Source organism: Gymnogyps californianus, chromosome 3 (genome assembly GCF_018139145.2).
Source record: "Gymnogyps californianus isolate 813 chromosome 3, ASM1813914v2, whole genome shotgun sequence".
Classification (NCBI taxonomy): domain Eukaryota; kingdom Metazoa; phylum Chordata; class Aves; order Accipitriformes; family Cathartidae; genus Gymnogyps; species Gymnogyps californianus.
Genome location: NC_059473.1, coordinates 76,280,964 through 76,308,145, shown reverse-complemented (window position 1 = coordinate 76,308,145; position 27,182 = coordinate 76,280,964). Strand labels below are relative to the sequence as shown.

General features: G+C 38.1%; 1 protein-coding gene across 2 annotated transcripts in view; it reads right to left on the bottom strand.

Moving 5' to 3' along the window:
* Nucleotides 1–27,182, bottom strand: part of CDK19 (cyclin dependent kinase 19) — a 134,025-nt gene that overhangs the window by 32,070 nt on the left and 74,773 nt on the right. The window contains exons 5-6 of one of the 2 annotated variants that reach the window (XM_050893534.1): nt 7,277–7,334; nt 5,706–5,837 (exon numbers count right to left, since the gene is read on the bottom strand). In XM_050893534.1, the coding sequence (XP_050749491.1) occupies nt 5,706–5,837; nt 7,277–7,334 (190 nt within the window). The remainder of the gene's footprint in view (nt 1–5,705; nt 5,838–7,276; nt 7,335–27,182) is intronic. The other variant, XM_050893535.1, reaches the window with a different exon arrangement.

Genomic DNA, 27,182 nt, shown 5'->3' with positions numbered 1-27,182 from the left:
TAAATATTATTGCCCATGAAACCCTAACATGGGCTTTTTACTATCCTTTTAACATGCAGAACACAAAAGCTATTTCTGTTTTTCAACAGTATTTTCCTGACTCCTGTATCTCCTTAAAACATGATTTTATATACATGATGAAGCAAATAAATGAAAAGTAGAATACTTCATTACTATGAAGGAACAAATTAAATAAAGGGGAAAATGTCACTGAAAAACTACCTCTAAAATAATGAAATACGCTTATATACTGTTTTGTGTAATACACAGTTCTTTCTGAACAGACTGTATTTAGTCCTATTTTTCCCCAAAGTTAAACCCACAAAATGTAACTAAGATCAGGTCCAGAAAACAAAGACAAAAATCCTGTCTGAGACAAAAGTCAAATTCTAATTTCATTCTTTGATCATGTATGAGAACTATTTACATGCAAGCAAGCATACCTAAAGGCTTTATTATAAGAACAAAACCAAACTGGGCACTATAGTAGACAGTGTCCAGGATATTATGAATACACTGCTAATAATTAACATTATATGTGAAGCTAAGATAAGGAAGAGAGTATTAGATACAGAATACAGAAAATATATTTAAAATAAAATCAAGACTAAGCCAGTAAAAACCTAAGCAAACATCTGAATTATGTAGCAACTGTTGGACAATGTTCAGTGTGTTGCAGTAGAGAATCGATGACAACGCATTCCTAGTAAATCCAAACAAAAATATTTCTCACAATGACAAAATTGGAAGAGAATAGACTAAAGCTGGCATGACATTGCTTTTAGCCTGATTTTATTGATATTTACTAATTATACAAAATTATATACTATATAAAATGCATAAGAAAATAGCTACGGAAAATAAGCAGCTATACCAAATAGCCTGTCATTTCCTTTTTCAGAAATTGCTATATCTAATCACCTTTATTCTAAATTATTATTTCCAACTGAAGAGCAGTTAAATGAGAATCTTATATAATTTATGAATTATTACTAAAAGTGATACATTAGGGCTCCTGAGAATTATGTAATATTAAGAGATGTTAAAATTATACTTCTTGCACAGAGACTTAAGAGAGAGCTTTACGAGTTGCGTCCTTTGCCAAAAACATTAGCATTCAAGTTAAACTCTCACTAGCGTGCTTAGCTCATTAAGATTGCCTTTTTTTAAGTGCATATAATGCTAGAAGCAAAACACAAGTCTGGACTCATAAACTGCATGAACATCACGGCTGTCATTTTGTTACCCACTTCTTCCCTTTGCCTTAAAGCCGCACATAGATCACCTCCAGGTACCTTTATTCTTTTCTCTTCTGTCACATGCTCCTCTAATCCTTCAGTCAGCCTACAAATCTCACCTTGCAACTTTCCTTGTTTTCATTTCCATATTTTTTACTTTGCTGCCCAAATCATTTTAAGTGCCCTCAGCATTCACACTGCACACCAGATACTCCATGACGCATTCACACCCCTCCTGCGGATTCACTGGTGTGGGTCTGATACAAGAAATAAAAGCCTCAGAAATAATAAACTACTAGCAAAACCAGATCTCTCTGAAGCAGTATCATCCTCTAAAGTTTCATAGGAACTCCTTGTCTGTGTTTTAATATAGACTACAGATCACTCGCGGCAAGAACCAAGTAATTTATGACATAATTAAAAAAACAATGGCATTACACTAATTCATTCTTCAAAGAGATATCCTGAGATAATGGTACATATCACTCACATAAATCTGCAAACAATATGCTATCTATCAAAAACAGGTAACTGTCAGTTAAGGTAACTTCCCAGTACCATGCACGCAGATCACTCAGTAACCTGGTCCACTCACATCCGTGTTTCACAAAATCAACAATCAGGGCAGTTTAAGCATCTAATTTACAGGCGTTTAAGGTAATCCTCTTAGTATTTTCTTTAAACACTTCTAGTAACTGTTTTCATCCACTACAGAGAGCAGCAAACAGACTTTAGAAGTTAGCATCCCAGTTTGTATGGTGACAGATGCAAAGCAGGCCCTAAGAGCCTGCTTCAGACAACATGGGATTGTGCCATAACCATGGCGGGGGGCACTACAAGGCTCCATCCCCAACACCCACTGGAGAAGATACCCTGGGAAATCAGAGGCCTCAACCAAGACAGAGCTCCAGAGGGAGGGTGCTGCCACCCAGGACTCAGGCTGCAGGGTGACACCAGCCTCACAGCAGGAGATACACTCTGGTTGGGGCACTGAGTCACCCGTGAAAGGAGCTGTGGCAGGAGGTGAATAGACTCCATAGCATCACGGAAAATAAACAGGACACAAACAGGGTCACCTCAGGGACCTTGCAAAGGTTTCTGGAGGATGTTGGGGTAAATTTCTTCATACAGATACTACATATGTCATCTTTCAGATCTGCTACTCACGGAGAAGGAGGAACTGGTTGAGGATATTATAGTCAATGGCAGCCTTGGCTGTAACAACCATGAAACAGTGGAGTAGTGAAGGCAAGTAGCAGAACATGGGTCCTGGGTTTCAGGAAAAACTGGCTGGATCATCAGGGTCTGAGGATGGCGGTTAACGTTTATACTCTAACCTAGAGGCTGATTACAAGTGAAGTACCACAGAGGCCTATGAGACCTACCCAACTTAGCATCTTTACCAATGCTAAGGAGGAGGAGCTGGAACATCCCCCCATCAAGTTGTGGACGAGGGAAAACTGGGGAAAACGGTTGATATGCCTGAGGGTAGAGCTGCCATTCAGAGGGAACTAGACAGGCAGGAGGAACGGGCCACAGGAAACTCATGAAATTCAATGAGGACAAATAAAAAGTCCAGCACCCATGATGGACTAACCCCCTGCAATGGTTCAGGTGGGGGACTGACTGGCTGGAGAACATCTCTGCAGAAAAGGATTTGAGGGTTCCAGTGGACGTCAGGCAAAACATGAGCCAGCAGTGCACCTTGGCAGTGATGAAGACTAACAGCATCAATAGGATGTATTGGCTGTATCAAAAGGAGCACAGCCAGTAGACTGAGAGAAGTGATTACTCCCCTTTACTTAGCCCTTGTTGGACCACATTTGGGCTACTCTGGGGACCTGAATACAAGACAGACTTTGATAACTTGAAGCAAGTTCAGTGGAGAGCCACCAGGATGGTCAGAGGCTGGACAACCCACTTTGGGAGAGGAGGCCAAGGGACACAGGCATGCTCAGATTGAAGAGGAACCTATGAGCAGCCTCCCCAGTACCTACGGAGAGGTGACCGTGACGACAGAGCCAGGCTCTTTACAGTGGTATACGACAGCAGAATGAGAGATTACAGGCATAAACTGAAACAAGAAATTCCGACTAGGTATAAGGAAAAAATTCTTCGCTATGAGGATGATTTAGCACCGGAACAGGTCATTCAGAGAGGGTGTGGAATCTTTGTTCTAAGCAGTTTTCAAGACCTGGCTGGACAAATCCCTCAGCAGCCCGATGTGAATTCAGAGTAGACCCTGCTTTGAACAGGAGGATGGACGAGAGACCTCCTAAGGTCCCTTTCAACCTGATAGAATCTATCTGCAATTAGTATTTTACTTTGGACTAGGAGTTTGCTTTTGAAATGGATCAGATTGTCCACACCTATAACACTTCAGCTTGCGCTGCAGAGTTCTCTCAGAGTGCACAAAATAAATTCCTTTAGGACGAAATTAAACCAAAAGGTGTGCACCAGCCACTAATGAGCAGTAGTCCGTTGGGCCACGTCAGAGAAAGCCCAAAGTACTCGCCTTTCTCAAAAACCCATATAATGTGGATGCTAGGTACTCAGTACCATTTTGCTTTACAGATGCACATCTATTGTGCCACACTACTTGCTAATGTAGACATTGTCATCTGAAGAGTTATGTTTTTCCATTTCAGCAGATGAAAAGGAACGCTAGCATATAAACCCCAACTTTTTGGCTTTTGATGCTGACAAACTTTATCCAAGGACAGAAATGCATGTTACCTGCCTGCAAGACTGAACGTATATATTCTCACTAGAGCTATGCAGAAGCCTTTTTGCCCTTCTTAACAGTTCCTGCACATTCAAGGCAAGATCAACAAACAAAGCAGTTTTGCCCAACTCAGGTCCTCCTGCACTGGAGGATTCCAAATGGGAGAGAAGAGCAATAAAGAAATGTGAAGTGCAAGTCCACATCAAAATCAGGTGACAGTCCATTCATTTTTTAAACCTTTTGCTGTATATGATAGCTTGATAAACAGGAGTTATTTGAAAAAGCCAGACTGTGAGACTTAACTAAAAGTGTTGGTCCACCCAACTGAACATTCAACAGAGATGCTAGTATAACATGGTGTTTTGTAACTCTCTGAACAGAGGCCCACATAGCATCGCTGAAAACTGCTAACAGGAAAATGCCTGCAACTCCCAAGAAAGCCACCTCTGTACACATAGGAATGATTTAACCCCGTGTCCTGGTTTTGGCTGGGATAGAGTTAATTTTCTTCTTAGTAGCTGGTACGGTGCTGTGTTTTGGATCTAGCGTGAGAATAATGTTGATAACACGCTGATGGTTTAGTTGTTGCTAAGTAGCGCTTATCTTAAGCCAAGGATTTTTCAGTTTCCCATGCTCTGCCAGCACGCAGGTGTGCAAGAAGCTGGGAGGGAGCACAGCCAGGACAGCTGACCTGAACTAGCCAAAGGGATATTCCATACCATAGAATGTCATGCTCAGTATACAAACAGGGGGGGAGCTGGCCGGGAGGGGCAGATCACTGCTTGGGCGTCGGTCAGCGGGTGGTGAGCAATTGCATTGTGTATCACTTGTCTTTTCTTGGGTTTTATTTCTTTTTTCGTTTGTTTGTTCTTTTGTTATATTCCTTTTCATTACCATTATTATTATATTTTTATTATTATTTTTGTTAGTATTATGTTTTATTTTATTTTAGTTATTAAACTGTTCTTATCTCAATCCATGAGTTTTACTTTTTTTCCCCGATCATCCTCCCCATCCCACTGGGAGTGGGGAGGGGTGAGCAGCTGCATGGTGCTTAGTTGCTGGCTGGGGTTAAACCACGACACCCCGTTACAGAGGGACATCATTTCCTTTGCAGTTTTCTTCAATATATAACCTAATCACGTAGACAGGATACCTCCTGTGCATCTCAGTGTTTTATTCTCTAAACAGCTAGGTACCAAGGCTGATTGTGCTATGGAACTTACTAAGGGGGAAGGAAGACAAGAGCCCGGCCATCAGCGTTTCCTGAACATGGAGCTTCGTAACTCCTCAGGAGTCAATGATCTGCAGATTGCACACAGCGCAGGAGGCCGCCCTTCTCCTTATCAAGCCACACACTTCATAGAAGCATCGGGACATGAAGCACCCTAGAAGAACGCCACTTTAACAGCCATAGCTCTTTCCCTTCTAAAGGTTTACAAGATTAGAAGATTTCTGAGCCCATATCAGAAAACCATATAAACCAATGCAAAGAATATTTTTCTTTTAAAAACAAACAACACATTTAAGATGTCTAACATTAACCTTAACTCATATTGAAAAAATAAAAGCACAGTCCTCAGAAAGTTTCAATCTGGATTAATCTTGTATGGATTGGGTCATACTCCATCTGCTGCTACTTCAGGAAAAAAACTAGCTGGTCAGTTGATCATCGTATCTACTGTAAGGCTACCCTCCTCTACAAAACTTAAAGATAAACCTCTTTCTTGCACAGAACTTACCAATGGCCTTTGTGTAATGTCTGGCTCCAAGTAACAGCTCTGGAGCTCTGTACCAGAATGTCACCACAACCGGATCCAAGTCTGCCAATGGCTTCAAAGGTGAGTTGAACAATCTTGCAAAACCCATATCAGCTGGGGGGGGACGGGGGACCGAGGGGAGAGAAAAAAAAAGAAAAGAAAAGAACATTTAAAATTTTAATACAAATAAATCAGAATTTAACAGTATTGCCAAAAAGCAATTATAACAAAAGCTCAAAAACATTAAAACTTACAAATCAAAGTTTCTAAGAAAGCAACAAGTTACTCATAACAATACTGGGCCAAATTTATCTAAGGCTAAATTCCATTTACTTCATTTATAAGCCTATGAAGGATGACGTTTGACTTTTAAGTGTTTTCATCACGGTATTGTAAAACTTTACATAACACAGATGCCTGTTTATTTAAATAGAACTGTAACAGAAACCTGGTTAACTAAAGTCAATAGTAGTAGGTCTCTAATGTACATTTTCTCTTTTATTTTTATATATGCTTACAAAACTGTGAGCCCTTGTGACTCCTATATATTTATTCGAAGTGCAAAACCAAAACGACTGCAGTGTAGATTGTTTTGCACTATTTTTCAAAGTATGCCTACTACTTGATTTGGAGGAACGAACTCCAGAATCAGCAAAAAGATTTTAACTGGGAATTAATGAAATCAGTGAGTGCACACTGTTACAGAGGTGTATTATAAATGTAAGCATTCATTTTATACAAATCAAAAATTCTCTCTAGAAACAACCTTGTAAGTAACATTAAGAAATGCTAGACAGGAAAGTACAAAATTTGGGTGCATATTCAAAACCACACATTTTAATCCAAGTCTGAAACTTATCTTTCACACAACTTCACCTAAATCTTTCTGCTTCCAAAGTTATGAAATGCCTAACTAATATAAGCATATGAATAAAAAATGGTTAGCTGAACATTTTCAAATACAACAAAAGTCGATGAACAGAAAAGAGGTTCCAGTATATTACTTCTTTCTTGATGATTGCCACATGCTTTATTAAAAGAAAGTTTATATCCACATGACTAAGGCTTACGATCTGCACAGGTAATTAGATTTTGGATAAAGACCATCACAGTTACATGTGTTTCCTACCTTGACGCCAAATAGCCTTTTGCACGGCAAACCTTTGGACCTCTACAAACATGTGCATTGATGTTATTTATATAAAAATAATTAAGAACAAATACAATTTATATGTAACAATGTTATACTAACTAATCATAGTAAAAGTCAAAAGAACCCTGGCCATAGCCATTGTTTTATGTGCTTATTAGTTTCTTGTTTCTTACAGATGCTTTTATCTCACCAGATATCCTTGGCAAGCTTTATAAAGTCTAATAATATGTTTGGAATCTCTATAAGCTTGTAAACTCAGTGAATGAGATTTAAAATTGGACTAGATGTTGTGCATACATACACTCAAAGAATAACGAAGATTTGTTTCTATCTTACACTGAAGATGAAATTTTTCAAGTAATTCCTTAGCTGTGCAATGAAATTATCTCAAAATGTTTACCTATTTTGACCCTTCCTCTTTCGGGACCTTCACCCATTACCAGAATGTTTGCTGGTTTCTGGAAAACAAAAAGCAGAATATTTAGTTGACCAGCCTTTCATGATCATCTTCATGAATAATAAAAATATGTACATTTATTTTATAAGGAAAACATTTCCATAAATACCCTTACAAGTCTAAAATTACCATACCTTTATGTTTTGCTGACATTTAGTTTTTTTTCCTAGTTACCAATTTCACAATTAGAAAAATAGTAAAGTACTTTGTCATTTCACAGTAAGAAATGCAATCTTTAATTAAATTTGCATTTCCATTTTTACCAGAATGATCACGGTCATTGGCGAGATTTTCTTCTACAGCAAAATTTTATACCAGGCTAACATTTATGCTACATATCAATAATCTTGCAAGAACTACTTTTGCTAGTATAACTTATTGAAAATGATGCCAAATCTTGGTACGCAAATGCATAGATAGGAGTTGCTTTTGTTATCATCATATATAACTACATTTTTAGAGCTGTGCTTGGTTTTAGTGTATGAATGATAAAAATTACATTGGCAAAAGCATTTTTTTCCACAAAGTAAGTTGATTTCATGCTATGAGAATTCACTTAAACCAGGAGTATACACAGACAGCTACATCCACAAGCTTTTGACAGTGTAGACAGCAGCTTTACGAGTAGAACAAAACCTTTATAGGCATTTTATGCAATCTGCTGTTGTTCAGAACCAGCTGCTTGTGAACACCATATAAAATCTGCACATGACATCATGGCAATTGTTCTGCAATTAGGATCTAGGTTCCCTCAGACATCAATAGTCATTCCTTGGAAGCTTTTCCCCTATTGTGTTAACAGCTGTAAAGAAATAAACAAGATTGAAAACATTAAGTGATTTGAATGAAGAGATGCATAACAAAGTTTCAAAGCAGAATTTTTGGAACATCCGAATATTAATTATATTTAAAACCCCTAATGCCTGAAGAGGTCTGCCCGAGCAGGATTTGTTCAAGAATCTGAAAGAGATGTCCAGAAAGCCAACATCAGAACCTCACTTAATTTCTCAGTTCCTAACACTTACCACTATTTACCTGAAATGAGACACTCAAACCAGGGTTACTAATCTGGCTCAAAGTTGCAAATCCTTAGCTTTTTTGAAAAAAAACCAAACCAAACCAAAAGAAAAATCCCAAACAAAATAAAAGCACTACTTCACCTATTCTTTCTCCTTACCCCCCAGGAAGCTGTTCTCCTTTCCCACCTCACTCCCAGTGCTACACATTGCTTCTTCCCTGGCTCCAGCCACAGCCTCTCCTTCCAACCCTGCTCCAGATGCCATTGCCTCTTTTACTCCTCCTTTTTTAATCTCACGATAATTCTCAACACCAACCCTGACTTCTCATTCCCCAACATATTTTTGGAACCTTTCAAGAGGGAATATGCACTCCTTTCTTGAAGAACGCAATAGCTATTTTAATTGATTTTGAGTAAACGCTACCAGCAAATCTAGGAAAGATAAAGATGATGCTTGCTCTTAGCTAATATTTAATGATAATGAAATCAACCCTTCAAGGCAACTGGTCAAACTCTGGTTTTACATTTATGTATTACCCTGAATTGAATATTCTGGAGAACAGAACAATCCCATTCTGCATATTCAGAAACCAGGCAGCAAGCGAAGCATGCAAGTTCACACTACACTTTACCTCTGTTAGAAAGCACATAGTTAGAATTGTCCCAACCAAGACAGCAAAATTCCAGTTTCCTTGTTGGAATTCTTCCCTAAAATCCTGCCTAGCAACCTTGATTGAGAGTTGAGTATGAGTCAAAAACACTTCAATAGACCTTTACATTCAGGATTGGATTTTAGGCACTATAAAATGCATTTATTTGTCACATGAACAGAGTTGATAAAAATGTAGTTACTGCACTGATTTCTAGGTTAGTTTTTTTCTATAGAACAACTATGTTGTAAGAGATAAACTGTGTAACACTAGGAGATGGACTAAGATAAAATTTAAAATCTAAGCAGATACAACAGGATTCTCAAAACATCTCATAAGATTCATATTTTACCTATAATATTACAAGATTCTTCAAGCAGCAATTTCTTCATAGAAAAAAGTACTATTTTATCTGCTGACATAAACCACAATATTCACAGAATAGTTCAGGTTGGAAAGGACCTCTGGAGATCATCTAGTCCAACTCCCCTGCTCAAAGCAGGGTCAACTACAGCAGCTTGCTCAGGCCTGAGTCCAGCTGGGTTTTAAACATCTCCAGGGATGGAGACTCCACAGCCTCTCTGAAACCTTTTCCAGTGTTTGACCACCCTCACAGTAAAAAAAGGTTTCTTTGTACATTTAATTTATGCCCATTGCCTCTTGTTCTGTCGCTGGATAGCACTGAGAAGAGTCTGGCTCATTTTTCTTTCCTCCTGGTTATCAATGTATTACACACATTGGTAAGATCCCCCCCAAGCCTTCTCTTCTTGAGGCTGAACACTCCCAGCTCCCTCAGCCTCAGAAAGACACCCCAAACTCCTAAGCAACTTAGTGGCCCTATACATACAGGGGATACACTAGGTTAGAATCTATGGAAGCAAGGAACTTGTCCATTTACGTATTTTTAAGCCAGAATGTTTTGAAGAGATGTTGTGCCATTTAAAATTTAAATCTGTTCTAATGTTTAATCCACCGAGGATCAGAACCCTGCTTGGGCAGCCAGCAGAGAAGCATGCTGATTTATAAACTTTGGTACCAGATTACATATCCATTAGCTCTTGTGAATCTCTCTGAGAGTGTCGTGGTGGGGGAAAGAGAGGGAAAACAGAGAAGGAATAAAGTGTGAAGCAATTGAAAACTTAGTCTTATTTCCAAAAGAGCAAGTGCTTCTCCTGAGGCACCACCACCAATGTGGAGACAACAGGCATTTCGCGGATGGCATCCTGATGCCTGCAGGATCCCCACTGACATGCAGACCGCTGTCTCAGTAACAGTTTGCATTGTGGCAGCTTCCTGCAAGGTGAGAAGTCTTCATTTAAACCTGTTCCTCAAGTCAGGAGAACACACCTGAACTTGCTTCTTATTTCCCACACGAGCCAATTACTGCTTGGTTATCAGCTACTAAAAAGATAAGAACTTTCTGAGTTCCTCTTGCTAATCAGAGCTATTCTGGTTAGGAAAGCATTTTCAACTGTATGTATGGTGAACCAGTCAAAGAGTAACACTAACCTGATAGGAGCCATCTTTCTGAGATGGGACAAATGATATCCAGCTTCTGTGCCCATGAATTTTTATTTAATAAACAGCTTCAGAGGAGTTTAAAATATAGGTCATGTGTTTTGTGGTTGTTTTATATAATAATGGCTTAAACACTGTAAAGTAAAACTCCTCACCTCCCCAGAGTCTTCACGATACATAAGCCATGATGAGAGCAACCCAACCCTCATGGAGCAGGGTTACTTCCTTGGGACCTTGGTTAAACGAGCAGCACCAAGGCAGAGTAGCAGGACTTCGGGTACTCAGGTATAGAGGAAAGACTTTGGGTTATTTCAGAGGGATTAATCTGGCATCAGAGATCCTCAGGAAAGTAGGTAATGAACGTTTCCATCATGAAGTGAGAGGACTGCTAAAGGGAATGCAAACAACTTCGGCTTTTTGGAGAAGGGACAATGTGTTAGTCTAATCTCTGGATATGTAGGATTTTAAGTATCAAAACATTTTACTCTGAGATAGTCACTTAATAGTCTACTATAAAATTACAGTCTAGTATAATATAGTTATTGGACAGCTGCAAAAATCAGATTAAAAAGTGGGAATCAGAGAAATTAAAAAGCCCCATACCTCATGTATGTTCAGGCTACATGCAAGTTATAAGCACCAGTCTAGTTCCTGAAACAAATCTTACTGCTGTCCAAGTGACAAAGAAAACAGAGTTTTAGGTGGAAGAAAACATGAAGGCCCAAGCAGCTAAGAGACCAAAACCTGACATATACTTCGAGTAAATCATGTCTCTTTCAGAGAGGACAGAATTCTATTCAATGAAGTTTGAGAAGCCCTGCTCAAAATTATTAACTAACTCCTTAGGAAAGGGTGAGGTAACTCAACAAGGACTACACTTCTGAGCCAGTTACAGCCCAATTAATACCCTCTCTATTTTCCTCAAACTCTCCCCTTGCTGAGAACACAAAACACCAGCTGGGAAGCAAAGCGATGCTGCTGCGTCTCCACCTATCTAGTTGCTATAGAAACAACAGAAACAGTAAGAGTTAGGAATCTCACATTTAATATCAGCTATAAAAATTAACAGAGAAATCCCTGCTGAGAAATGCAGTTGAGGTTTGGCTGTCCAAAGAATATTTGCAAAAAGAGCAAGGTCAACAGCAACAAACAACTGGAGCAAAACCCTGAAATATCTGCAAAAAGGGATGTAGATTGCAATAATTTAATGGGTTCTTTACAAGTAATAAGCATGGATAATGTGTTTACTTTTCTACATCAGTGGGAGAGTGGGAATAAAGCAATTAACAGATCTTGGTGGGAGAGAAATGAAAATGGTGGGCTAACAAGTATGTTTTCATAAATAATAGAAGTATCATGAATGGACTCATATGGACATCCATGTTATCTTAATCAATATACTTCCTATTTAAATATTTAGACAGTAGATTAGAATAAAGGTTAAAGGAAAAGAAACCATCTATGGTTTTGAAAGAGCATAACGGGTCTAAACAGGAACAACAGCCTAACAATAGACGGCAATACTTTAGTTTTAATGGTTATTGTTGTTATCTCCTCAAGTACAGCAGTGACACAATTCTTAAGAGATTTGGTGCAGAATCACATTCCTGTGAGAAAAAGTCCATAGGGACATACCACTTTCCACACACCATTCTTCATTGTTTATATCCAAACAAATGTGTTTCCCTTTTGGAATGTATCACTGGACAAAAAATAATCTGAAATTAAGAGGCTTCTATTGTAAAAGATATAGCAAGTCTTTTAGATAAAAGCTCCCCCCACAATTAAAGAAACTGGTTTGTGATTGAGGTCTTTTCAAGTCTCAGTTATTTAAAAAAGCAATTGTAAACAGCACAGTGTTGATACATAGATGCGCTTTCAAATTCACAAGCCAAAAACAAGAGTAGTGGTGATTTCGTCTTAGCTTTTAGCACACTGCTCTACAAATGACAAAGGTCCTAAATGAGATGACAGCATTCCACTCCGCGGGCACTGCTCAAAAGACCACTGAGCCTTTAAGTTCAAGATTAAGAGGGAGCTGCAGGTTGTTCACAAAAATTTGCAAACAAAGCTTTTGCTCTTCTCATCCACAAGGAAATGTAGGCACTTTCCTGCTTTAAGTCAATGCTATTCAAACCCAGACATTGTTTTCAGATCAATATACTGGCATACTGGTACTAACACTTTTGATAACAGTTGATCTAATTAATGCGGGATTTAAAAAAGAAATGGTTCTAAAAAGATTTTATTACCCACTGCAAACCTCCAAATCATTATCACTTCCATTTGCATTACTTCCATATATTGAAAACTGTACAGAAAATTTGTTATCATCACTTCCCTCTCCTTTTTCAGAAAACCATTTGGTCAACATTTTTCTAATACTGAAGCACTAAACAAAAGTATATCAGACAGAGTAAAATAACTTCACATCTGCTTCTCTTTACAAGCCTTACATACTGTGAACTCATATTAGAGTCACTGCTCTGATTACACAGCATCACTTTCAACTTGGGGTTTTTTTCAGATTTTATCCTTAACTTTACCAAAAAAAAAAAAAACTATTATATTTTTTGCCTAGATTTGTAAATTCATACAATTTTCTTCTACTGTTTCTCTACTCTGTTAAAATGATTGACCTTGCAAAGCAATATCATTAACAAATCTCATCAATATAATTATCATTTAATTCAAATCAATACTGTTTCTACAGATATTATCAAATTGAGCAAGGCCAAAAATAAAGCTGATTACCACAGCACATGATCTAAAAAGGCAGTAAAATCACACGGAATGCAAAATGCTTTGAAATAGTACATCATTCAAATGAAATAAAAACTTTTTCAAATCTAGAAAGGAGGAAAAAAAAAAAAAAAACAGAGGCAGACACATTAAGTAACTATATGGCAACACAGGAAGCAGAGTACCACAGAAGGCTAAATTTACCACATAGTACCACATAGCTAAATTAAAAAAAAAAAAAAAAAAAAAAAAATCAGTCCAAAAGTTTTTGCAATAAAAAAATTAAAATACAAACAAATGCAGACACATAAAATTTTACAGCTGTCACCAGATTGTTATCTTTAAATTTGAAAATGTACTTGATCATCAACAGAGGAACGTCAGTGACAACAAAAACATTTTGAAATGTATTTGTAGCATGTAGGAAACTAAATTTAATGTATATAAACATATTTATTAGTATGATAATAATACATATATGATAACAATTATTTTTATCTCCACTCTTGCTTCTTATAAAAATAATTTTAAAATGAAACATATACAAAACTGATAAAGACATGGAAGTGTGTGCCACTGTTTGAGAGGAAAAAAATCTTTTGCATAATTCTGAGAGATGGAAACTGGATATTCCATCATAAACCATGGTGTCAGATTATGTTAGGGACTTATGTATTTCATAGCTGCTGAACTGATATGGTCAAAATAATCATTAATTCCAGATACCAGAAGTTCTAATAGCAACCAGAACTGTAGAGTTTACCTCAAGCTCTGGAACTGATGGTAAGTAGCTAGAAGTAGGAACAAACTGTACAGAAGATATCTGAAATATTTCTTTGGAATGCCTTAGATAAAGATTTTGGTTAAACACATTCCTTGCCTGTATCTGTTACGTGTTGAGAGGGGAAATGTACTGTTTTCATATCGAAGCTAGCTATCAAATAAATCTTTTCATGTTTATATATTCTTATAAAACTCCTCTATGCACAGAAAGCAAAATAAAGCAGAAATACTAAAACCATGCCTACAGTGCAACCACAGATCTGCACATATTAAAAAAAAAGGTCCCTTAAATAAACTTAAGATTATCTAGCCCAGAACAACAGCAAAGATGTGACTATGCAGGCTTCATTACAGACTGATTTAAACCAGCCCATGACTCTGGATACTCTTTCGAGAATCAGTCAAAATCAAACAATGCTTTGGGGTGGACGGGACCTCTGGAGGTCATCTGGTGCTCAAAACAGGGAGGTCATCCTGTCCAAAACAGTGCCAACTTCAAAGATAGAACTGACTTCGAAGCTGCATCAGGTTGCTGAGTGTCATAACCAAGGGAGCTGCAATTCTCCAAGGACAGAGGTTCCTCAGCCTTTCTGGTGGGCAACCCCTTGCACTGTCTGACCACTCCCATGACGAAAAATTGTTTCCCATCACCTAATCAAAATGTCTCTTGGGGAAATGTGTGTCTGTGCCCCTTCCTCCTTCCTCTGCATACCTCTTAAAATGGCTTCATCTTCTCTACAACCTCCCATTAGGCAGTTAAAGTCCACACTGAAAACACTGCATGCTGCTGAGTGCAGTGGCAGTAAAGCTGATGCATGCAAAGCCATCTCAGTCACCCTGTCATGCTCCTATTGCACCTTTGGCTGAACAGTTACATAGCTATACGTTTAACACTGGAAACACCTATTTGAGATGACAGAGTCAGCCTAGAAGCCCAGACTCTGGAACACACTCACTACAAATGTATTTCACCATGGGAAAGAAAAAACTTCCCCCACCCTCCTTCATTTTAACCAAATCACATACAATCACATATACATGAACTACCTAGTACGTTCTATTCAAGTTGCTATGCCTTCAGTTACTCTCATATATAACCATCCTTATGATAAAGAAATCAGTGGTCAGGTAAAGTATTCATTTCTCTGTTTTACTTCATTTTTCACAGGTTGGATGTTCTCGAGAGGTAATTAAGCATATACCTCAACTGACATTAATTCTTGAAATTCACTCCCCTCAGCCCTACCCAGGCACTCCTCTGAAACGGCCAAAACATCCATGTTCCTTGTAAGAATGCTCTGCTTCAAAATCAATTTGAAACAATGGTTTCTTAGGTAATTGCTAGAAAAGATATTTAATTTATAAACTCAAGGTGTTTGATCATTGTTGAAACAGGAAAAGACTATTCACCAAACTCTATTCCCTGGTTAATCAATGGATAATATAGTTGCAGTTATGTCACTGGAAAATGGACTGCAAACACAAGGGGAATATGAAACGAGTAATTGCAAAAGGAGAATATAATTCTGGGTTACATAAAAGTTCAGAAATGAAGCAATCTTCCTTTCACACACCATTTCTTTCAGGTTTCTTATGGCTGACAGAGCATTAAATTACTGCAAGACAAAAAATGAAAACTCCAAACAACTTCGGATGCCGGGCATTGCTGCTATTATAACAATCTTCACAATGTACTAGTGTACCAGTGGTTTCACCCCAATCAATGACAATGCAGTTCAAGTGAAAAAGAAAAGAATGAAAAAAACCTCACATTAGGAGAATCCCAAAACATTTGACACAAATTAAATTTTATGTTGCTATGCAACATTATCCAAAGCATTCTGCTGGTGCTAGTGCTGCAATAGCATATTTGAACTTAAAATGTTACATGCAACCTTGAGAAGGACAAAGAAGGGGGAAGATGGAAACAAAGAGAAAAATATGATCATAAATTATCAATGAAAAATAAAATGTCATACAGCAAATGTTTAAATAATACACTGAATTCACATTGTCCCTGGGATTTTCAACACATTACAGTACACGCTCCAGCAAAATTCCCGTGAAGCTACTCAGCACACACCTAGGGCCTTGTCTTTAGACCTTGTCTGGGCTCTTTGGGAGCACCAAGGAGAGCACGGGACAAGACAGATTGCTCAACCTCTGCTGCCCCATTTCTGAGCAGTGCAGATGTGCAGGCCCATCATGCATGGGAACAGAAGAAAGACTCATCTCAGAACTAATTTGGAAGAATGTTCTGCTTTTTAATATATTACAAAGAGGAAATGAAGAAATAAATTTCACTCCATAAAAGCACAGTCAAACTCTTCCTCTGTTGGGGCTTCAAGAGACATCTTGAATGCCCCAAGATACTGCAGTCAAGCCAAGTCTATGCATCTCTGCCGTCAAGTCCTTATTAGACATTCTTCACACATGATCTTTACTCAGAATAGCTACCCAAAGGCAAATAAACTGAGAAGATATTTGCACGTGTGAAACATTACAATCACCAACACTTTCTTCACCTTTTTAAAGGCAAAAGCTAAGAGACAGTAAGTCTGACAGAACACTAACATGAGAAAGCCTACGACTGTACTAACCTTGGGACTAGAATTTGAGAGGAGGGGGATTGATGTGATTCTCACCTGTTCCCGCTGCTGGAACTCTTCACTTATTTGCATTACTTTGTTCCTGTTACAGCAGCGTGAAAATTAGATACCATAATTGCTATATCTGGTAATTGTTTCAGTTGCAGCACTAAATTCCACCATTGCCAAATCCTGGTATTTGTTTTATACGATATTCTGACCACTCCTCCTGGTTTAGCAGGGTTATTAAGACAGGAGGATGAAGCCTCTATCCAATCAAAGGACAAATGACTGGAAGTGAGACTGCTGACACTGTCATAAAACATTTTGTTAATTGCCTTTCACAAAGTATCTTTGGCAGTAAAACTCCAATACCTCCATTCCCCTGAGAGTCTGGTAGACTCAAAGAATTAACAAAGCTTTTCTGACTGCAATAAATAATACAGTACCAAACGAACAGATATAAATGTAACCCATTTTCATTACAAACCAGCTTCTGCTTGGACAGCTTAGATTTAATATTTCAACCTGATTCAGTCAAAGTCCTTTAATGGAAATTTCAAAGGAGGAAAAGAATAAGAAAAAGATAGCATAGTTATCTATAGAGGTTACTTCCATGTTGAGTGGGTCTTAAGAGTCCCTTTTTGTCTGCACATGGACACAGGAATATAGCGGAAGGGACTCAGGACTATGGAATAAATTTCTTTTGTTATTATTTTAGGGTATAAACTTTTGGCAAGATTTAGAAAAGCAATAAATACATTAAGTTTTACAGGATTTCAACAATCAAGGGTTTATGCCTAATAATATTTCATATAGTTTAACTAGCTCTTGTCAGTTTATTACATACATTATTTTGTAGCATCAAGCTACATTTTTTTATCCACTTTTCATATATGTTGTTTTTCTATGCCCATAATCTCCAGGAAAAAAAAAGTGAGATCCCATCTCTTCTCCCCTCCTTCTTTCATGTTGAGTCTAAAGACTAAAAAATCTGACCCTTACCTACGTGATCAATTCAAATGCCTGTTATAGTATACCATCAACTTCTCCTTCGTGTGGAAATAATCTAGATCAGTGGTTTACAACATAACTCCAATCTTTCTATAGTCTTTCTCGGAGTATCTCCTTGAAGCAAGCTCTCAGCTTCCAGTATTTGCAGGGCTAAGTTACATGTCCCTTTCTCATCATGGTTTGTCCAGCAGATCAGTTTTCAGGCTTCAGGAAGAAATTTTATCACCCTAATACAAGCCTTGACGCCTACAGCAATACTAATTGGGATTTAACAGTCCACTGGACCATAAGGTCTCAGACTCACCATCCAGTTACCATGTTCTAGACAACTTACTAATGTATCAGTTGAGGCAGCACAACCTCATGTGGCTTGCAGTGGAAAAAAAGCAACTATGGACTGCAAAGCAAGCAGATGGATAAAGTACCACTGCTCAGCTGACACGCTCATTACAAAGTTAAGCAAAACGTACCCTTTAAAATCCATCCTAACAGAAACTCTTTCCTTAGTTTATCACCTTCACTCTGTTCGCCCCAGGCCCCAGATTAAATCTCTCTCCATCTATCAGTCAGTTCATGCTAAAGCTATTCCCTCATTTCTCAGTTTCCTGACTTTTGGGGGATCCTCAGGCCCATTCAGGCTCTGATTTTTAAGAAGCCAAGTGCCAATGGCCAGGTTCTTTAGCAACAGTTGTATTTCAGACCCAATTTTGTAACATAAAGTTGGAGAAAACTGATTCTCCTAGTTTCCCCTTGGAGGTTGTCTCAAGGTGTCTCCATCTGAACAAGCAGCTACGGAGTTTTTAAAGCAACCAGTAAATGTGGTCTGCCTAGGGCATGCTACAACTGTGGTTACAAATGCTCGATTTCATTTCCACTGTTATTCAGAAGCACATTTGTTTCACAGCATTAATCAGAGTTTATAAGAGAGCACAATCCCTACACCATCTCAAGAGCTGTCCTGTGTCCTGCAGCCCACAGCTGCACCGCCATGCCCCTTAAAGCAGGGCTCCCAGGTAGCTGGTGTGCTCTGCCCCTGCGCCAACAGCCTGCTCTTGTGCTCAAAGTGCTCCATCGTGGCTGTGGCTGCAACAGTTCCTTTGGATTAAAAGGCACTAACGAGATTTTATGAGGCAGTGAACCTTACAGGAGACACAGCAAAACATTTTTGCATATACTGCCATACCAGTATTCAGTATTAGACTTCAATATTACAAAGTTAGTAAAAGACCAACACGACATGATGATCCTCTTAAGTCTTTTTAGGCTATTTTCATGCAGAAGAAAAAGTTAGGCAGAGGTAACAAAGGATATGTTTAGAGATAGACTTGTAAGTTATAATATTTCTACTTGTTTTCTGAAGCCTGAAAGAGATTTATTCATTACCTGCTGGTTTTAGATACTCCCACACACAAATGAGATTAAGAGATATTAAATAGCACATCTGCATGTGTTTATGTTAATGATGACCTTATAATGTTTCTCAATAGAAAGTATTTTTAATGTATGCACTCTCTGTAAAATTTAGAAGAATACTGCATTCCCTTTCTGCTCATTTTATCAGTAAATGCTATGGAAAGGAGCCTAATGTTCAGCTGGCATTCAAATTTTTATGGTATTCCTTCTGTAATATAACCTCCTGTCTTCACGGCAGCATAAGCCCAGTCTGACAATAAAGGTCTATATGGTCTAGAATTGAAGATCTAACGCTTAAATCAACACTAATTCAGAATTATCAGCATCCCAAAACAATCTGAAACCTTCTCATCAAGACAATTCTTCAGATAAATTAAAGGTCATACGTGCTTAAGCAGATTTTCCACCAATTTAAAATAATTTTCTAACAGGTCAGGTAGGAACAAACATAAACCATTTCAATCCAGAATGTACTTTCATTAACAACCATAAACAACTGAAAGGTATAGATCTAGAATACTGCTATTCCAAACATGAGTGAACACTGCCTACACAACCACCCAATTCAAGTATTTTATTGTTTATTTACGCAACCCTTCTCGTACACAAAGGGCACAATGGGTAAAGTACGGAACAAATGGCTCCTGCTTTGGAAAGCTCGAGTCTGAGGAGAGGCCAGTACAGCAACAGGGCACAGGAGCGAACACAGAGCGGTGCACGTTGTGTAGGGAAGAAACAGCAACTGCACAGACGGGGCTTGGGGGTTTGGTGTCAGGGAGGGAGAGAACTCGGAGAACGGTAACCAGAGAGGTTCTTTCAAGCAAAGACTGACCCATAAAACAGTGGAGCTGGCAGGAGCAAGGGACAGAGACCAAGGAAAGTGTCTGCAGCCACAGGCATAAATGGTGGAGGCTGGGAAAGGTATATGAGCAACGGGGAAAAAATTGGCTTAGAATACAGAGACTGAAAACCTGAACTTGGTTCAAGAAAAGAAAAACTATTTAAAGTTAAGATTTAATACACCAATTAAAAAGTTATGGAGACCATAAATTATCTTTTAAGAGTCTCAAGCATTTATCCCAGTTACTTAGATGCTGTATGTATAGTCCAAGATAGTTAACTTTTCTTGTCTTGGAAAAGAGAAATATTTTCGTTTCTCAGATACCATAGTATTTACACAGCTTGATAAATATTGCTTTTCAATAGTATTTTTTTTTAACATAAACCAGTTTCACTTTGTAGAATGGCATTTGTAATTTGTGTTTTAGTATCAACAGTCACAGTCTAAGACAAGCTGGAAGCAAAGGCTGTAACTGCTGTTATGTACCCTGCCGCCCCGGGCACAAGAAGTATTTTTCCCTACCCATAACTGCTTCTACGGTTTCCAGGTTTTCACTCAGAAAAATGTCACTTCCTTATCCGGAAGAGTCTTTCTTTCTGCAGAATACTTTGCAGCCATTCATTTCAAACCAGCACCTCCAAAATTTCAAAATAAAGATTCTGCAGAGACCAAGGCAAAGTATGCTGGACACAACTAAGGAAGATTCATAACTCCACAACACTATCACTTTAGAGCTGTGAACACTGCTTCCTCCTTTCCATCTATGAATCTTACTAGCAACGAGATAGTGTTTGAGGGTAAAAATTTCACAAGAGTTTAGGCATCTTATTCTTGAACCTAAAAACCCGGGCCACAGAAGAGCTCACACAGCACTTCGGTGCTAGTGGGAAATGCCTGGACCCCTCATACATTTGCTGAATAACCAAATGCAGTAGGCTTAGTACTTCTCAACAGCATAAACGAGGTGTGAGATCCCACTTAAAAAATGGTTTATAAATACATCTGTTAAACAGTCATGGTTACATTCTTAGTGTTTTCTACAGGCATTTTCATGTGCAGAGTAACACATTTGGAGTAGCCTTAGAAATTTGTGCAGCTAGATAAACAAATTAATTAGGCTAAGTGAAAGTGTGAGTTGTCAGCACCTCCGCTAACATGCAGGTAACTGCCATGGGCACACTCTTATCGTGTGCTATCTTGCAGTAAGCACTAAGCAACTTGCTCCTTTTCATGAGGGAATAAAGGTATCTCTTATTTACCGCAGAATACTGCTGGTAAAAGTGTGCCCACAGGCAGGCAGAGCAGCTACAAGGTTTTGAGTTCATACTCGCACTTGCACTCACAATAACATTGCCTCCATCAAGAAAATGGGCTTACGCTCTGACCTGCAAGTCTCAGATGAAGAGGTTCCTCAGTTTAGAGACTACACATATGATAATCAAGTTGTAGCAGAGCAGTGGAGGAATCTCTTCAGAGTAATGAGTTTATCTGTCTGCCTCGATTTCTTACTGTGTTTACAAAATCAACACAAGATTGAGGCAATGACATTTTATCACATTCATGATTATTCCATTAAGTCTTGCATAATATTTAAGGCATCTTTCCAGCCCTCAAATTTAAAATAACCCAGGTAAGATAAAGAGTGTTTGCATTGAGCATATTTGATATAGTGACTTGAAGTGTTCACAGAAATTACTACAGTTTATTAAAAGCTGCACAGTAGATAGGAAAACGTTAATCTTCTGTCCTAGAAGTGCCTTGATTTGTGGATATAAATAGAAGAAAAAAAAGATGTTGGAACAAGCAATGAAGGCAACCAGGCCAAAATAATTTACACAAGCAGCAAGTAATTTCTTCATTTCCTTCGTTCAGAAGTGTACAAGAATTTTTGGGGGGAAACAGGTACATTAAATATATTTATTTTACAACATTTAGAGTAATGTACTGCTACAACATGGCATTTCAGATTCTCAAAGTTTGTTTCTTCAGTATATTGCTAGTATCTTCATTTTTATTTTACTACCTAATAAAAATGCATCAAAAGACAATTATGTTAACAGATGCTTTCATGAACAAATATATTAGGTATTAGTATTACTTGTCCTCATTAATGCAAACTAAAAAGCAGTTCTTGGCAGGATATAAACAGGTGGTGCTTAAATATTTTAGGTAGCCAACTTAAGACAAGGTGTAGGAGTCTGATTGTTAACCACTTTTGAAGATTAGGCTCTTTCCAAATGACATATGCTGCACAAAAGCAAAAAATCATTAAGTCATCTTAGAAAAATTTAACCTAACAACATTATCAATTATTTATTAACTTGTTCATGTGTCTAGAGTTATTTGCAACACTTTTATAATAGTTATATAGTAAGCATCAAGACCTCCCTTACACATTGAATTGAAGTTGCTGTACTGTATCTAATACCACGTGGAAGAGCTAATTAGTTATTGACTTGGAATGCCTATAGCCAGTTTTCAGCACCAACTTTTAAAAGGTTTTTCAATCAATCACCAATCGAGGCTGATTCTGGACTGAAGTCTGTGGTTGAAGATTTTCAGACACATTTACAAACTTGCTGTGCAAAATAAACTGCAAGTTAATTAATCATGATACGGGATCAGCTTGACATCTCCAAAAAACCTGTAGTCAGTAATACATATACTTCTAATAATATAAATAACACAAACATTTCTGGAAAGTTAAATTTTTTTTGTTTGGTTGTTTTTTTTATTTGTAAAGTGTAAGGACAAAAAGTGATCTGCTGTTTAAAAAAAAAAAAAAAAAGCCTGCCAAACCCCAAATGGATAAAACCTTCTTTTTATTTCATAAAGGATTTTCCCAATAATCCCAAATGCTTTACAAGAATTACATATAAAGTAAGACATGTGACAACTATAAACTGTAGTAGCTTAAACATACATGACCATTATCACAGTATTCATTCTTAATGCTACTAATGGAAGTTAAAAGCTAGAAGGCATAGGGAAAGAAGATTTGGTACACATAATTTTGAGTGGGGAAACACAGAAAAGCTGTTTGGGGAGGCAAAAGCCTTGAGAAAGCCAGTCTCAAAATCTTTTCTGAGGCAGAACCACCACAGCAGGGGTGGCTACCAACTTCAGAATCTAGAGACCCTTAGGTTTTAGTGAGTCCATGAAGTTTTTGAATGAGTATGGTACTTTTAACAAGATCCTAAAATAAAGGAGTGTCACTCCATCTGGAATGAGTGAGCTTTTCCCCCCGTGTCGGTCAAGGTATGAAACATAGCGTTCTATCTGTTCCAGTAACTGCAGAGCTCAAAGTTGCGAAGGCCAAAGGGAGGAGCAATAATTAAGGTTGTGAAGATGAAGAAAGAGGAGTATTTCAGGAAAGTCAAAGCTGAGTCAAGGTTATATGAGTAATGTTAAAGAGGTGGCAAAAGGCAGATCAACAGATATGGGAACATGGGCAGAGGAGCAGGAAGTTGGAAGCAAATGAAAGATTTGCGTCAAGAAAGAAAACAGAGAAGAAGAGTTGTGAAGAAGGCTCTACGTGCCGAAAACAAAATCTGAAATAGTTCAGAACTAATTATAATATTTTTCATTCAACAATTATGCCCTTTTTAAAAATGAAAAACAACCTGCATAGACATGCAGTGACTGTGAGATACTGCCAATTCCTGAGAAACATTCTGTGATTCATGCCAAAAACATGAGCATGTTAAAGTGTGGCAGGTCAAGCTGTCCTAATTTTTTTGTATTTTTTTTTTAAATTAAACAACTCCAAACACATAGTACACTTTCAAAGAAAGACATGATTGTCCTTGCTACAGCAAATTTGCCCCAATTTACTAGGAAAAATGTCTATGTTTTTAGTGCTCGAGGTTCATGATTTACCTCACTGTTGATGTTGCCAGTAAGTCCTTCGACATGCTCACAAAACATCAAGTGCTTAAAATGCAAATAAACTCCCTGTGGGAATTTTTATTTTCTTTTTTCAAACTGCATAAATAGGCTAGGCACTCAACTCCTGTTCCTCAAAGCCAGATTATGACTTTTGAAAAGCCTACTGTGCAACGAAATCCCTTTGAGAAAACCCCTAGCTTTCAGAACATACCATCAGAGCGCTTTCTACTCCCTTTTACTCTGTCCCATGTTTTGTATATGCTGTGCTCAGCAGCTGAAATTCTTCTCTATAGTTGCAACATCCATTTTGAAAATAGTCACATTACAAACTTAGGACCAGGGTGAAAGTCTAGGGAAGTTTTATTACAGGCAGTAATAGCTTTAATACAGATTTAACAATTGTAATGTCCCTACTATTAAAAATCCAAAAGCTATCAACTCATTTGACAACTTGAAATCTGATATTAATAAGATGAAAAGGGATACTTCCCCCCCCCCCCCCCCCCCCCCCCCCCCCCCCCCCCCCCCAGTTCTGAATACAATTTTTTGTAAGACTGAAGTGGTTCTTGCACAGGAAAGACTAAACTAGACATGCACTGTAGGAGGACTGTACCCAAAAGGCTGAATTGTTCCACAAGCTCAACATATGGGTACCAGTCAGAAAAAAAAAAAACCCATACAGCCATTATTATATCGACATTTTAGTTATCAGCATTTTAATTAAATCATCCTCAGAAACAATGTAAGGCACTTGGAAATTAACGCAGTAGCTGTCCAGTTTTAGTGATGTTAAGTTAGGTAATTTTATCTCACTCTCATTAAGGAGTGAGATATCAAAGGACTATGTATTTTCTGCAGGATAAAAACATGCAGGTGAGCAGTTACTACAGAGGAACTAATGCAGAGCAAATCCACACCCTAGACTGCCTTGCTGTAACTTGTTCATGTAGCCATACCCTCTGCTTTAGTTTAAGTTTTTCAACTAAATTAAATTAAAACTACCTAAATACTGAAGAAGGCTTCCAAGTTGTGTGCACCAAGAAAAACAGCTGTACAGTTTCAAACGTTACTGCCTCTAGCAGTCCATGCTGTCTCTCCGCTGCAGATAATCACCCAGACAGCAGACAGTTGCAGCGAACAGGCTCCTCTGCCACGGCCCTCCAGCCCACTTTGGCAGGAACAAATATACCTTTGTCAAGGGCAAAAGCTAGCGCTGGGACCATGGGCTGGGACAGTCGCAGCAGAGAATCACACTCGCATCACTGACTGCGTGGTACCCAGCATCGGCTCCACTGCAGCGGAGGGCTGGGCAGTCTGAGACAGCACCACCTCACACTGGCACAGCTGAATTGAGCACAACTCCGTTTTCAGACCACTCAGAATAGCCACAAAGAAGTTTAACACAATTTAGTTAATCTATTTCAACAGTTAATGCAGACTTTCCTGAGTGTTCCCATGTACACCATCCTGGAGAGATAGAGAGATTAACATCTAGTGTTTTTCCAATGAAGCAAAAAGAAAAGTTCTAAGTGAGCAGAACTGTGGGGATCAGCGCTTCAGTAAACTACAGGTTATAAAGGGATACATATCCCTACAGACAGGGATAAAATAAGCATCCAAACTTCCACACTGCAGGAGGAGAAATAGCTTGAAAATGAGATAAACTAGAAAACAGCTCAATTTGCTTAACATTTTTTCAAACTTAACACACCACTTGCAATATACACTCAGGTATTTTTATGTTACATAGAAAAGATGACTTCTGGGTCTCCTAAAAGGTTCGCTGCTACTGCGAGCCCTTCCCATCCTGCTACAGAAGCTGGCATCAAAGAACAGCAGCAGCTCCCCACCAAAGCAAGGAGACACACACAGAGAAATAAGCTTCCAAGTAAATCCTGCGTCCTAGCAAAGAGCAGCAGTCAGCCAGCCGCAGCATATGTATTTGCTCACAGTAAAATTACTAAGAAGCTACTGCAAAATTATTACACTATCCAGATAACCAGAATTTCAGGCACACACATACATTACCCAAAACCTAAATAGGTCTGCAATCCTCTTGGTTTTAACTATCAAGAATTCAAATTAATATTTACTTGATAAGCAATCAGTTTTAGGGCTGAGACTGGAATTCACATCCTGAATTTCAAGAAGCAAAACCAACTTTAATATCCCATTTAAGAGACTTAATTTCAGCTGAGCTGGCAAACAGCTAATCATACTCACAGTTCAACAGCTACAAAAATAATTTTCGTAGCATTACAAGTCAATATCAGCTCATTAAAATGTAACCTACTGGAGTTTGCACTTAATTCATAATTCTAACAATCATCATCCACAACTGTTACATCAAAAGTAACTATATGAAAGGCAAATCAAAGTAAAAAAGTACAAGCATGTTTCATGGATTAAAGAAAAATGTAGAACAGAAAACACATTTGTGAAAAACCCACTCTGGTAACAATTACAGCATAAGACAAAATGGCCTCAGTAGCTGAAATCCCCCATTGCAAGGGGAATTTCAGGAATGCAAAATATTGTCTACAGAATTATTTTCTTAGACATGAGTTATATTTGAGAACACCAGCTACATAGAACATTATCATGTTATGTTTTGGGATTTGGGCTCAATATTTAAGCTAGCAGAATAAGCAAGCGTAAACTCTTAGTACCACCTTACTTCATTTTTATTACTATTTTGATTTTTTTAAGGTAAAACTCTTCAACAAAAAAAACCCAGAAATGGTTAAATAGAAATAAACTAATATAAAACCAACCAAAATTTATATTCAAAGTTTATTATACCAGTAGGAACCAAAGCATCACAGAGGGGGGCTAGCCTGCGGTTGGGAGGGAGGGGTTGTTTGAGAACGCAAAACCATAATCCCAATATAAAAACCATTTTTCAGATGCCATCGGCTTACTTAAACAGAAGAAAAGAATTTCCACACTGTTCTTTACTACTTTACAAAGTAGCACAGGAAGGTTACTGAACTGCTGGGGAAGTGCTTCTACCAGCCACTGAAAGGAAACCAGAAGGTAATAACAAGTTGTGCTCTAATACCACTGAGGTGCTAAACAAAGTGGAAAGGGGGTCTGTCAAAATGCCTGTCATATATTCACATGGGCTTTAGCTTCCAGAGGGCAGGAAAACAACAGAGAAGAGAAAAACAGTTTAAAAAAATCCTGTTAGTACAGAGGTTTGGTATACAGAGAACTGTATGCATTTAAGACTGACTACTTGCACTATGACAAGCCTTTCTTGTCTGGAAATCTTCGCTGCTTCACTGTTAATAGGTGAAAGAACATTATAAATACTTCTACCAGTGGTCCAGATGTGCTGAAGGTTTGTTCCTGTATTTATTAAAATGTCTTGAAAATTTAATTCCAAGCTGTT